Below are 14,808 nucleotides of genomic sequence, written 5' to 3'. Positions count from 1 at the left end.
TGTGCTTAAAATTTTAAAGCTATAGCTTGATTTTAAAGGCATTTACAGGCAGCACATTCAGAATCAATGACTTCTCTAAGAACAGATGTTAGATTTACAATGCATAAAAAAACTCAGAACTGTGCAGCAGGTTTTAACTTTCATGAAGACTGCAGTACTGACACAAACTGCAAGATGCTGCTTTCAAAACCTGTCTTCATTGTATGCTTCCTGCAGCCACTCTGGGGAAGGTCTAAGTTAGATGATTATGAAGATGAGAAATAACTACATCAAGGCTTATCCGCAAAACTACTCTACCTAAAACATGCCAGCTTCTCAAGATGTCAATTCCATCCACATCTCATCTGTCTCAACTCTTTACCTGACACTGAAGTAGATGCTTTACTGTCTTTTGCTCACATGAAATTCAAATGGACAGTACTGCTTTGATGGCCTTTAACCGTGTTTTTGAGACCATGGTCAGACAGGTATCTTCAATGAACACATTTGCTAAGTATGGTTCTTACTCGCAGGATGTTACCAGCTCACAACATTGCCGGTATTTTAGCCTTCAGCAGCAGTGTGGCCAGTGTGGTCATCAGACTAGCAGCACCATTCAAGCTAAGCAGGCCAAATTGGCAATTATGTGGAAGTGAAACTCTCTCAGGTGTTTTCCATCAGGAATGCTACAGATACTCAACAAGAAGTGGCCTCCATCAGACTTTAGACAGTACAGTAAGGAGAAGACACACCACAGTTAGTCTTAACTGGAATTGAAAAGAAAACAGATGTGCTTTGACCCAAGTTCCTAAATGTAAACTTCTTTTGGACAGTAGCTACACAGTCACGAAGTGACAAGCTTATGTAAGAGACCTGACAGAATGGAGATAAAGGAACATCTGCTTCTCATTACAGCAACTGTGATGAGGGAATCTCTTCTACATGAATATACAAACTGCAAAACGTCTCCTCAGAGACCTGTATCACATTTAAGACCCTAAAAAGAAATATTTGTTCATTTAAAAAAAGAAGTTAAAACCTTAAACTTTTCTTACACAGCAGAAAATGCCACTTCCTACTACAAGGATCAATGCCCAGAAGGAATGAAAAGCAACACACTTAATAGCCACTTACCACCCAGTTCAGAAGCCTGGAGGGCATGATTCTTCTCCGACATATGTTGCCAGCACTCCTCTCTTCCGGTAAACAGCAGGAAGCAGCTGGGGCAAGCAAAGCACTGGATGTACTGTGGGGGAAGATCTTCTCTGTGCCCATCATTCTCATTTAGCTGGAAGAGAAAATGATCTGGTAAGGCAAAAACACAGAAAGCCAGTCCACTACTCCTCGTGCCTTTCCATGGTAACATTTTCACGTTTAGGTTTTCAGCTGTCACTTCTGTATTTACCTATAGCCTACCCCTAAGCACTTCAGCTTGAGAGACACAAGGGTCGGGCCCAAGTGGCACTGTCAAACTCACCGTGGCTGCACCACCAGCTTCTCCGTTCCCTTCCTGCACCCTCCCAGGAACTACAGCCTCCATCAGTTCTTGGACAACTCCCTTGCCCGGGCTTTCAGAAAAATTCCTTCTGCCACTAACAGCAGTTTTTCTTTAGGTCAGTTCTTCCTGAATCTTGCTAACCTCCAGCTTCTCGAAATGCTGATCCTCAGAGTAGCCTTTTATTAGAGTCAAGTTCTCTCACTCCTTTGCCATCTATATCAATGTCAGACCTCTGCCTTTAGGGCAAATATTCTTCAATTTTGCTGACTCCTTTCTCATGTCAGTCAAAGAAACACGATATGCTTATGCTTTCTTCTACAGCTTTCTTTAGGACTACCTCCCAATCGTTCCACATCAAATTAATTCTATCTCCTTGCCTGCTGCAAGAGCCACTCCCTCTCCCCAGACTTGTAACTTCTACTGATGCCCCTGGACATAGCACAGGCACACAACTTGGGCACAAAGTAAAAGAGCAAGGGCCAACTATGATGCAATCTTTTCAGCTTGTCGGGTATGACTATCCATCGGGAATTACTACTACTAGCTAAAAGCACTCCTGCTTTTAGAACATTTAAAGCTTCCCCTGACTAGCACAGCTTATAGAGACTAGGTGGACACACAACAATATTTGTTACTAAAACACTACACTTGGAAAATACTACCTGTTGTCTAGTTCAGCACCAGACTGCTTAAGCAAAACTGTGCACCCAGAAGGCAACACCTGAGCATCTGTTATTGAACTGAGACTTTACACTGCTGTTGTGAGCAGAAGAGAAAGAGAGAACATTCTCAAAAAGTGGATGTGGGAACAAAGAACACCAGAAAAAAGCAAGTCCTATTACCTTATATTCAAAACTCAAGTGCTAGATTATGCCTTTCCCTGCTGTAAGTTAACTAGTTAGTAATAGTAAATACATCTGCCAGAGAGACTAGAAAAGTGAAGAAACAGTTGCATCAGGAGAGTTTCTTTTCTCATTCTGTTGCCTCTTTTTCCACATCTCCTTTCAACCACCTCTCTTAACCACCATTTATTTCACCCTAACTTCTTAGCTTTATCTTTCAGTTTTGGAGGTACAAAAAAGGGAATACACTTTCACAGCATCAGTAAAGGGACATGAAGTTCAAGACTGCACTACAATCCTCTATAAAGCACACTGAAAGTATATCCTAATGGTCAGATCTAATGGGAGCACTGTCAGGAAACACAGCAGAACAGGAAAAAACTATCTTGAAGACAAAAAGAAGGGAGAGGAGAGAGAGGGTTAAAAGAGAAAGAAAATCAGTGTGTAATTACACGTCTTGAAAACTCTCTACCACAGTCATGTGAGTTACTTAAGCTTACGATCTTGCCTTAGATGAAAGATGATCATTGTACTGCTGAGAGGTTGGAAATCTTTGGCAGCATATCACACAGGCAACAGCGTTATCTGGGGGTCCACGTAGTGTGACTGTTGGATCACAAGGGGAATGATCAAACCTGGAGAGCAAGAAACACAAATACTAGTCCCTTCTAAAGAGTGCGTTTTTTTTCATGGGAAACTTTCTGTCTTTTGGAGCTGTTGGACAAAAAAAGGATCACATTAACCTGAAGTGTAGATTTCCTCAATTCTCCTATCATCAAGTGCATCAGTTCAAGTATCCTGTACAGAGGTGATTCTCCCTGCAGCCCACCTGTCACAACATCCACTTTGCAGAATCATCACGGTTTGTACGAGCAAGAAAACTAATAACATTTTGACTTCCTACAAAGATATTTTGAAAAACTGTTTTCATTTACTTGCCTGTATTAGTTCTGGCTGGGATGGAGTTAATTTTCTTCCCAGCAGCTTGTAGGGTGCTGTGTTTTGAATTTCTGAGGCAGTGTTGCTAACAGGGCTGTTGTAGCTGTTAGGGAGCAATGCTTGCACAGCCTCAAGGCCATCTCTGCTTTACTGGCTGCCCTGCCAGAGCCAGTTGGCAGTAGGCAAGAGGCTGATGAGGGACAGAGGCAGACAGTTGACTTCAGATGACCAAAGGGATATGCCACACCACGTGGTATTGTGATCAGCAACCGTTCTCCATGACACAGTCACCAGTTAAAGGGCTGGAACTGACTCCAGACACAGTAAGTGCTGACTAGCCATGGTCAGTTGTGAGCAGATGTCTCACCTACAGCTCTTGCTCCTCTTTCCCCTCATTGGGGACATTTTTTTCAGCTCACCATCAAGTTTGACATTATTTTGCTCAAGTTTGGATGAAGAAAAAAACAGAGAACAGAAGTCTTGTTTCTGAAAACACCCCGATATTAAAAAAAATTGCTCAACAAGAAGAAATCAATTCTCAGTGAAAACACAAAAACCTCAAACAACACCATCCAAAAAACAAAGCCCAGACCAAACAAAAACACCTCAAAAAACACACAGAATCAAATGAATAGAGTAAAAGGAATGATGAAGTTGAGCTGATGTCCTAAGGTTGAGCATATGCTTTCATGACTGTTTATGCCTTACCTTTGAAGGTGACCTAGGAGAAGATGTTTGTTGTCAAACTCTCTGTTGCAGTGCATCACAGGACAACATACTGGACCGCTGTCGACTTCCATCTGATTTTCCCTCCTGTGAACCCCCCTTCTTCCACTGTTAATGGTGCCTGGTTTGAGGCCTGTGTTACAAAACAAAGCACTTCATCAGAATCTGAATTAGAGAGTCTCACAAAAAAACAACACACCACACAAGGACTGAAGCACTGTAAAACAGTCAATTTATACTGATTTTTAACAAGGCGCAATAACTCGGCTCTACTACAGCACTTGCTCTGGCAGCCGAAGAACATCTTTTCAGCGCCCAGCAGGATTACTTTCCAAACACTGATACCTTTACTCAAGGGCCTCCAGTAAATAATTTGAATGGATTCAACTTCCTGAGGCTGTAGGTACTGTCACAGACATTTTCCTGAGCATTGTTTCAGAAGTAATACTGCTCCCTCTGGCAGTTCTGCTTATAGAAATAGTTAACATTGTCTTAGTGCTCTCAGACTTGGCATATCAAAATTTCTAAGCAGCAGAACAGAGGAATAGCTTTTATGGAAACAAGCATCTAAGAGCTTTTTTCAGCTCACAGCCTAGCAAAGTTCATGCCATAAGATTTGAGTGTACCTGAGAGGCACTCTCCAGCTGAATCTCAGCATTGCTTAGTATGTTCTGTTTGGCAAGGCAGAGCTTGGAAACATCATCACTGGCCCTTTCTCACCTGGCATTTTTAACCACTGGTCCACACATAACCGTGCAGCCTCTGTGTCACTGTGCTCGCGAATGAATTCCAGCTCTTGCAGCCCATGAGCACACTGGGAATCCACTTTCTCCTGAAGGGGCAAACACACCAGGTAAGACCAAATGGAAAACAAACACAACTCAACACAGGTGGGTCCCCGAAAACTAAGGTCAACACACCAAGAATGATGGACAAAAGTCTTAGAATCTTGCAACTAAACTGTAACACCATCAAGATGGAAGGCAACCAATTAAAAATACTGAAAAACAGTACCAAATTCCATGCTTCTGAAGCATAAACAAGAAGATTATAAAAAAAAAAAAAAAAAAAAGAAATTTAAATTTAGAAAAAAGGTAACATAAAACTTTACTGAAACCACAGAGTCACTCTGTTCTGCTGCTAAATCAAAAAATAAAGGCAATTTCATTTGAAGAGCAATTTAATTCTGCAGATTGCATTATCTGAAGAGTGAGGAATCACAGAATTACTTTGGTTGGAAGAGAGCCTCAAGATCACCCAGTCCAACCATAACCCAACCCCACCATTGCACTAAACTCTGTCCCCAAGTGCCATGGCTACACCATTCTGGAACACCTGCAGGCATGGGGACTCCACCACCTCCCTGGACAGCCTGTGTCAGTCCCTGACCACTCTGGCTGCAAAGAAATTTTTTCTCATCTCCAACCTAACCCTCCTCTGGCACAATTTCACGCCGTTTCCTCTTGTCCTGTGATCTGATCCCAGCTCTCCTTGTGCTGTTGATATATTTATAGAAATATTTTTTATTATCTTTCACAGCAGTAACCAGATGAAGACTGAACTGGGCTTTGACCCTTCTTATTTTCTTCATACACTGCCTCACCACATCTTTATAGTCCTGAGTGGCTGCCCCTTCTTCCAGAGGCCATAAACGCTCCTCTTGTTCCTGAACTCCAGCCAAAGTTCTTTGTTCAGCCATGCAGATATCCATGCTCACTGGCTCATCTTTTGGGGCCTGGGGATGGCCTTCTCCAGACCCTTCAAGACTTCCTCCTTAGGAGTGCCCAGCCTTTTCATCTCCTTTGCCTTGCAGGACAGCCTCCCAAAGTACTCTGTCCATCAATGTGAACAGGCCAAAATCTGCCCTACAGAACGTGGCTGTTCTGCTGACCCCCTCCTTACTGCCCTGAGAACTGAAAACTCTGTCACTTCACGGTCACTGTTCCCAAGACATCCTCCACCCATTACATCTCCAAGTCCTTCCCTGTTAAAAAGCAACAGGAGTGCTGTCCTAGCTGGCTTCTTCCCCAGCTGTGTCAGGAAGTTCTCTTCCACACACTGCAGGACTCTCTGGGTTGGCTCCCTCTCTGCTGTGCTGTATTCCCAGCAGACATCTGGGAAGATGAAACCCATCACCAGAACAAGAGGCAGTGATTGTGAACCCTCTCACAGCTGCTTGCAGAGTGCTTCATCAGCCTTAGCACCCTGACTGGGTGGTGTGTGACAGACTCCCACCACAGCGTCTACCTTACTGGCCTTCCCCTCAATTCTTACCCACAAACATTTAACTCTATCACCACTGTCACTAAGCACTGGGCAGGCATATCCCTTCCCGATAGAGAGCCACCCCACCACCTCTGCCTCCTTGCCTGTCCCTCCTGACGAGCTGGTATCCATCAGTTGCAGCCCTCCAGGCATGTGAGCTATTCCACCAGGTTTCCATGGTGGCTACTATGTCATAGTTGCCTCATAGCACAATGGCTTCCTGCCACCTTTTGAGGGACAGTGCCTCTAGCTGTTCCTATCAGGCTGACCACAGTCTCTTCTGTAGTGACCAACCTATCAACTTCTGTGTCTTCAGTGATGAACAGATCACCTCTCCCCTAGAGGTGGCCAAACCTCTCTAGCGCACTCTCTCACAGGTATCAGCATGCCATTGCAGGCATCTCTTTAGCAAGCCTGATTTCATCCCACACCCCTTCAGCTATAGTTCAAAGCCCTACTGACCAGCCCTGCTAGCTCTTGCCCCAGGACCCATCTTCCTCTGAGACAGGAAGCGTGCAGTAGGAAAGTCAACATTAACAGACAAAGTTTTTAGCCTCATGCTCAGACTACTTCAAAAAGCTACACAGCTATCTCTGATTTCACTTTACAGACAAAAAAACTCTGTGGCAGCATGGGCAGATTGCCCAGCTCTATCTGAAGAAGACAGAAGAGGGATGAAAGCCTCCATCCAAACATGAGGAAGAAGTTCTTTACTTGGATGGTGGTGGAGTGCTGGAAAAGGCTGCCCAAAGAGCTGGTGGAGTCTCTGTTTCTGAAGTCATTCAGTGCCCATCTGGATGCCATCCCATGCAGCCTGCTCTGGCAGAGGAGTCTGACTCAATCTCCAGACGTCCCTTCCAACTGCCACAGTGTGATTTTTTGTGAATTTCATGAGGTTCTTGTAAATCTGCTCCTTCAAGGTCCCTATCCTAAAGCCTGTTGACTGCATCTCTGTTTGTAACTAAAATTAAAGCTCCATGCCTTTCAAATGACTGCATAATGGGATTTGACTTGAAAATTATGCCTTATACCTCAAAAATGTCATTCCATTATGATGTGTTACCTGACAAACAGCTTTCCAAGTATGATATAAAAATCAGGAAAGTCACTAAATTTGCTAACGGTGGCTTGCTGGAACTGTTGGCTTTCAACGATTTAACCAGAACAACTGATGTTAACATCCCTGTGCTCCTTATCCAAGTGAGTTTTTGTCAGTGGCTTACATGAAGGTTAGGTTGTTCCTCCCTCTAAGAATAAGAGTAAGAAATTGGTAAGTTAAGAGCCACTGAAGAGACCAAGTCCAGACTGCATTTTGAACCACGCCACAGAAACAAAAACCTCTAGTTCCAAGCCTGACTCACCAGTCTTGATCACTTAACAGTGAAAACAGATTCCTGATTATAAGGCCTGTACTATGCAATTCTACTGAAGCAAAACATGTCCAGTACCTTAAAGGCTTTATTCTTCTCTTCTTTTTGCTGCTTCTCTACTTCAACGTGGCGTGCCAGGCGATCCAAGGTGGACATAACTCGCTCTTTCTGGTAGTCAACATTATCCTTACGCTTGACATTGCTCTGCAATTCCAACGTTAAAAGTTTGTTTGGCAATTGCTAAATAACATGCACTGACACAGTGAGAAGCGATGCCCACGTGTCAGCACGTAACTCACAGAGTCTGATGCCAGGTTCCGCGATCTACCTCACCAGTTTTCTCTGCTTTACCACTACCCGCACCTTCTCTTAAAAACGAGAGACAAACAGCACAACTCTCAGCCTCCCTGGAAGAGCGAAAGCCACACAGCACCAACAGTAGCCTAACAAAAGCACAAGAAGGAACACGTGTGACTCTGCTAGGTCTCCTACAAGTCCTCAACTCATTGAAAATTAAATAATTCTTCTCAATAGGGAAACAAAATTCCTAAAGATCTCAAAGCCAACATGCATCCCCATCTGAAAAACTAAGCACTGGGGTGGTTTCTGCTGTAAGAATATGGCCCATTATCTGCAGAAAGGCAGATCATTGGCTGCTTCTAGCAGAAGGGACAGGCTATAAACCAGAGCTGTTCCTGGTACACAACTAGCTGTAGTGATCCTCACTGTGGAGCAAGGCTGTGCACATACCGAAGGTCCCCCCTTACCAGGTTCACTATGTGCACCCTGTACTGTGGGAAGCTTTCTCCTGCAACGAGGTATGGAATGTAAACATCAGGCCCTGTGATGGGAAGTGTCCTTGGAGTCTTACAGATTCCCAGAGGCCTAGGCTGAGAACAGTGAGCAACCCACGCACAGCTGCCAGGGGGTGGAATCTGCCCGCCCCTGAGGCGGACACAGCCCCAGGGGGCTGACCCCGGCCAGCCCCCCTGGGTGGGAGCCACAGGTTGTTTACCACAGGTAACTTATCTCTGCCTTACACTTAACTTGGGGCCAATCTGTACTGTCCACTTTGGCCAGCCGCAGGCTGGTTGTGCACACCCCCTCTGGGGTCTATATAAGCCACTGTATTGCCTTAATAAATTGTACTGATGCCTAGAAGCTGCTGTCTCGAGTCGTCAGTACCCCGATCTCGCCTCTCGCCAGCCTCCGTACCCCAACACTGTACTGCAATACAAAGGATGACCACTTCTGGTAAACATAACTCCAGCGAATTCTCAGCCACTGTAATTCTCTACAGCCCCACAGAGTAGCCATTATAAGCTTGGGGGATACAAGAATTGATGAGACTGCTTCTGACTCACATATTCTTAGGAGGGATCACAAAGAATGAGGCTTGAGTTAGGACCAGATTGTGATCGGAATAAGGTACTCCAATCTACACACTGCTCCTAAAAAGTTACTTCAGAAGAAAAAGGCATGGGAGTTGGCCAGATATATTTGCAGGCTAGCGACAGAACACACTGACTGCCGAGGTCACTTGTAAAACAACATTTTTCTCTGACACCTTTGCTAAACTCACTCAAAGCCAAATAGGAGTTCCTTCAAGGTGACAAAAAACAGCTCAAAAAAAAAAATTAAACACTGCCATTCTTGCCTTCCACTCAACAGAAAGTAAAAACCAAAAGACTTTAATGTTGGTTTATCTATTATTAAAAATACTCCTAACAACTTTTTGTGTTAAGAGTAACTGGTAGGAAAAAATTGAGAGGCCTAATTATTTCAGTCAACAGAGAAGTCCCAAAATACAACACACTCACATGAACATAAGAACTGCTGTTAGGTTCTTCATCCTCACTGCTGACAAGATCAATGTACTCCAGTACAGGTCTCAAAGGTTCTTCCTGAAAAAAGCGTTAAGCACACACAGAGCAGCATTACGTTGGCAGCCTCGGAATTTAAACGTCGCACACACTGCAGCACTTTGTGAGTGTGAGCAATGCTTGAAGGAGAGATTCACCAAGGCCTCAAGAGAGTGCAGTAATGAAATTCCTGCATAGCAGCTTTTCTACTTAATAGACTAATCTACAAGACACAGTCAGTATTTGCAAATAATCATTTATATGTTGATATTTCATCAATTAAAAAAACCCAACAAATTAACAGTCTTGACTTGCTTAACATCCTTCACCTTCTCAGGCAGCTGGGATCTACACGTTTATAGCTGCTCAAATTGCACCATTAATGCAATAGCAATAGGGCAGCAGGCTGTTATTAAGAGGAGCAATCTTTAAGATTTCACTAAACAATTTTCAACAGGCTTTTACAGTTTTTGGGGGTTGTTTCTTGAGAAGACACAAATTACACTCCAACTGCAAAAGTGTGGTGGTTGGTTCCAGGTGTCCACCAAGCCAGCCTATCACTCTCCTCAGCCAGAGCAGGGGATCAGGATAAAGGCAGATTAACAAAGCAAAAGAAAACGCAGTGCATGTAGGCAAAGGGAAACAATTTTTCTCTGCTTCCCACCAGCAGGCAGTGTCCAGCCACTTCCCAGTACACACATCAGCTACTCAAGACAATCATAACAATGAATGCCTCAGCTCCTTTATCCTAGCTTACATTGCTGAGCATAGACTATTCCTTTGGTCAGCTGTCCTGACTATGCTCCCTCCCAACATCTTGTCCATCCCCAGCCTACCGGTGAGGAATGAATTTTGGAGAGAAGTCGATGCTGTTGGAGCACTGCTTAACACTGCAGTGTTATCAACACTTTTCTTAGCTACCATACAAGGCATAGGTGAGGGCTATGAGGGCAGCTAGAGAGAGAATTAGCATCAGTCAGCAGGTAGCAAACAACTGCACTGTGCATCACTTGTCTTTTCTTGAGGGTTATCTCACCCCTATTTTGTTATCTTCCTTTTCATGACTATTACTGTTGCTACTATTTTACTGTAGTTATTAAGCTTTATTTCTCCTCCCCATCTCACTAGGCTCCCACCCAGTAAGCAAGCAAATTTACTCCAAGCAGTGTTCCCACTACAAGATCTACTTACTCCAATGAATTCAACCTCATCTTCACTTTCACTTGGTGAATTACTCATGCCAGTATTGACAGAGCTAGGAGACTCCATTATCTAAAGATAAAGGAACAAAACACGTTTTAACCTTTTACTCCAAGTTTTCTTCTGCTTGAGAGTATTTTCCATTTCATGCCTGCTTTGGCTCCGCAGCCTGTGTGCCCCAAGTCTCTGTCTGTCAGTGGCAATTAGCAGTAGCACCAGAAAAGGCGGTTAACAGTTTGGATTCGGATCACGCAAAACAGGGCCTTGGCTACCAAGCACCCCCACACCTACACTCCTCGAGCAGCCACAGCTATAGGGTGCCGCTGGAGCTGGAGAACATCGGTGAGGCTGCCCACTGGGCCCGACTCAAGGCCAAGCTCCCGGCTAACGGCGCACACGAAGGGCCGCTCCGTCACGGGTACTTCTGATGCCTTGGGCCACTCCAGGCCCGCAGCAGAGCCAGAAGACCAGCGCGGCCCTCGCCTGCCGCACGGCCCCTCAAGCGGCGCGGAACCGCGGCCCGCACCCAGCCCGCCTCCGCTGACTCACGTTTCTTTACCCGCACTGCCGCCCCACGCACTGGGACACACCGCCACAGCCCAGGGTGGGCGGCGGGGGGAGGCAGCCGCCGCTCTTCAAGCGTCCGTTGCTCGCCCGGCCACCCCGCGGCGTGCGGGTTATCAAGCGACAGCCCCGCGCCCCGGCCCTCCGCACCCAGCAGCACCTGAGGGCACAGCAACGCCCCTAACCAGCGCGCCGCTGCTTCCTCTTCCAGCCGGGGGCTGTAAAGGCTCGCCGGGACTTGTAGTAAAGTTCACTGCGCGTCCCTTCCCCTGCTTCTGCCTCAGGGTAGGTGCCGGCACTACTGCCACAGCCTGACCGCACACTCCCCGTGCAGATGCTTCAGTACCCTTTCCTTCCACAAGCTCCCGCCGCCCCTCTCCGCCTCCAGCCCACTTGCGCGCACTTGCCGCTGCGCAGAGGAAAAGCCCCGCGCCACTTCCGACCCTGGAGGAGGCGTGGGGTAGGGACGGGAAGGCGGGAAACTCGCCGCTGCGCAGTGAGCGCCGGGCGCGGCTCTTAGCGCGGCTGAGGCGGCCGCAGCTGGGGCGCTGCTCGGGCTCGGGCTGGGCACTGAAGCGCGTTGCATTCGCGGGCTGCCGGCCTTCAGTGCACCTCACTCTGCTCCTCCGACTCAGACGCCTGCAGCGTGTCTGTGAGGAGGTTGGAGGAGGCCGGAGAAGCCTCGGGAGACAATGTCCCTTGCTTTCCCTTCATCTATCAGCCCTGTTGTATTGGCAGTTTACGAAGCTGGTCGTGCACTGATGATGACATACTGATGATGCCTGACGATTTTCTTGTCACTGAAGTTCCTGGAAATGCTTTCCAGGATTAGTTTTCCCATCACCTTCCCATGGACCAGGCTGAGCCTGACTGGCATTCTCTTTTTGGCCTTTCGTTAAGGTGGAGGTGACATTTACTTTCCTCCAGTTCTCAAGCATCTCTTCAAGTCACCATGACCGATCAAAGATTATTGAGGCCTCCCAGTGGTATCTGCCAGCTCCCTAAACATTCAGGGGTGTAATCCATCAGGGCCCACGGACTTACATATGTCCAGCTTGCTTAGCTATGCCCTGACCTAGATCTCTTCTATCAATGGCACGTCTTCCTCGCGCCGGCCTTTCCTGATGGGCGCTGGGAGCTCCTGAAGGTTGGGCTTGCCAGTAAAGGCTGGGGCAAAGAAAGCATTCAGTAACTCAGCCTTTCCTGTATCCCGTGTCACCAGGCCACCTGACTCACTTAGCACTGGGCCTACATTTTCCCTGGTCTGCCTTTCGTCACCCAGGCATTTACAGAACCCACTCTTGCCCTGGCTAGATCCAATTCCAGTTTAAGCTTCCTTCCAAATATGATTGAAAAAATAGCTTTATGAGCAAAGACAGACATGCTGAGATGTTGGTTATATAGAGTCATAGAGTGGTTTAGGTTGGAAGGGACTTCAAAGCTCCTCCAGTTCCAACCCCCTGCCATAGGCAGGGATACCTCCCACTAGAGCAGGTTGCTCGAGGCCTCATCCAACCTGGTTCTGAACACCTCCAGTGAGGGAGCATCCACAACCTCCCTGGGCAACCTGTGCCAGTGTCTCACCACCCTCACTGTAAAGAACTAGCTAATATCCAGTTTGAGTCTCCCCTCTGCCACTTCAAACCCATTCCTCCTCCTGTCACTACCAGACCTTGTCAATAGTCCCTCCCCAGCCTTCCTGGAGCCCCCTTCAGATGCTGCAAGGCCACTCCAAGGTCTCCTGGAAGCCTTCTCTTCTCCAGGCTGCACAGCCCCAACTCCCTCAGCCTGTGCTCACAGCAGAGCTGCTGCAGCCCTCTCAGCATCTTGGTGGCCTCCTCTACACTGGCTCCAACACTTCCATGTGCTGCTTGTGTTGGGGGCTCCAGAACCGCACATAGTGCTCCAGGTGGGGTGTGAGGAGAGCAGAGCCAAGGGGCAGAATCCCCTCCCTTGCCCTGCTGCCCACACTGCTCTTGCTGCAGCCCAGCACAGGGTGGTGTCTGGGCTGCACTCACACTGCAGGTTCTTGTTGAGCCTTCAGGGCCTGTTCCTCAGGGCTGCTCTCAGACATTCCCCACCCAGCCTGGAGTTGTGCTTGGGATTGTGCCCACCCAGGTGCAGGAACTTACACTTGGCCTTGCTGAATGTCATGAGGTTGCCTGGGCACACCTCTGCAGCCTGTCCAGGTCCCTCTGGATGGATCCCTGCCCTCTAAGCAAGTCGACTGCCATACAGCTGGCTATCATCTGCTAACTTGCTGAGGGTGCACTGGATTGCTCTGTCCCTCTGTACTAGTTATATACTTGCTAACAAACATGTACAACTTAATCACGTTTTTTGGGATGCATAAACAGCGCTGATTTGAGCAGGTTTATTTCACCACTAAAACAATGGAAATCTGACTGCCACTTGGAAAGCTAAAGTTGTTGCTGCTTCAAATTTGTTATTTTGCGTTTGTAACAGAGTTGCTAACAGAATGTTGGTAGCAGCCATTCTGGTTGTAGCTTGCAATTGCACTTAACTGGTTTTGACTCTTGAGAAGAGGGGTGCAATGGGATCAAGTTACTAACTCAGCAACTTGTCATTTTCCCAAGTGTGATACTTAATGAAAATGACACCCATTTCAATATGCATTTTTCCTCAGTAACTCTTGTAAATGTCTGTTCCTGCAGTGACCTATCCAAACATCTTCCTGTCATTTCAACAATACAGTTAAGGGAAAAAAATAGTAAAAAGACTGCCATGTAATCATGCCCGCATGTCCAGTATGCTAACAAAGCTCTGAATTCCAAGACCTGATTATTTCAGCTAATTGCTGGGAAGGCACAGGCTTCCCAGCTTGGGTCAGCTTCTTATGTGTTTCACGAGAGAGAGGTAGCCTGCTGCACTTCTTGGCTGGTGGGCCACCTGCAAGGCACATTCTCTAACGTAGCGAGAGGGTAGGCACTCTTTTGTAAAACACAAGTGGTGTAGATTGCTGAAGGCAGGAGCACACAAATCTAGAAGAGCATGGTCTACTCATGGCCTGCTCCTCATGAGCAAGTCCAAACCCTAAACCAAGTCAGTGTCACATAGGATGTGGAAGCTGTTTCTGAGCAGACTGTCTTTATAGACTCAGTAATGCTCTCTAGCAACTAGTTCCAAAAATTCATTATTTTCAATGTATTTCAAGGTCCACATTTCCCTCCTGGCTCCTTGAGGTGAGCGGAACAGTGCCTTTTCAACCAGGTATTTCCCTCGTATCAGCATTGCGTATTGCTGCTTACTTATCCACATCAACAACGTAGATGTCTGGTGGTTTGGAGCTTTTAACTTTCCTCTATGGCAGAGTATGAGCAGACATGAATTTGCATGCATTAAGTCTATTGATTTATTCAATAGTTTACTTTCTCAGTAAGCTTTTAACCCATTCTTCACATACCTCAATATTCTTCCCTCTTTAGAAAGCAAGTGCTCATACTGAGCAGTTCATAATCAGCAATTGCCAAACACTTTTCCACAGTAACCCTCACATTCAATCTAAGTGCAGTAGTAGAAACAAGTACTTCAAATGATTAGTT

At 46.4% G+C, this 14,808-nt stretch overlaps 1 protein-coding gene across 4 annotated transcripts in view; it reads right to left on the bottom strand.

The window, feature by feature from the left end:
* The window catches only part of ZNF451 (zinc finger protein 451), a 32,671-nt gene extending 20,968 nt beyond the window's left edge, over nt 1-11,703 (bottom strand). Inside the window, exons 1-8 of one of the 4 annotated variants that reach the window (XM_064164103.1) lie at nt 11,231-11,703; nt 10,673-10,753; nt 9,440-9,523; nt 7,698-7,823; nt 4,705-4,816; nt 3,967-4,117; nt 2,828-2,954; nt 1,114-1,267 (exon numbers count right to left, since the gene is read on the bottom strand). In XM_064164103.1, coding sequence (XP_064020173.1) covers nt 1,114-1,267; nt 2,828-2,954; nt 3,967-4,117; nt 4,705-4,816; nt 7,698-7,823; nt 9,440-9,523; nt 10,673-10,750 — 832 coding nt within the window. In that variant the 5' untranslated portion in view covers nt 10,751-10,753; nt 11,231-11,703. The remainder of the gene's footprint in view (nt 1-1,113; nt 1,268-2,827; nt 2,955-3,966; nt 4,118-4,704; nt 4,817-7,697; nt 7,824-9,439; nt 9,524-10,672; nt 10,754-11,230) is intronic. The other 3 variants (XM_064164104.1, XM_064164105.1, XM_064164106.1) reach the window with 3 other exon arrangements.
* Between the last annotated feature and the right edge of the window lie 3,105 nt (nt 11,704-14,808).

The sequence above is a fragment of the Pogoniulus pusillus genome, chromosome 25 (assembly GCF_015220805.1).
Source record: "Pogoniulus pusillus isolate bPogPus1 chromosome 25, bPogPus1.pri, whole genome shotgun sequence".
Taxonomy (NCBI): Eukaryota; Metazoa; Chordata; class Aves; order Piciformes; family Lybiidae; genus Pogoniulus; species Pogoniulus pusillus.
The sequence above is the reverse complement of the archived record's forward strand: the minus strand, read 5'-3'. Positions and strand labels throughout refer to the sequence as shown.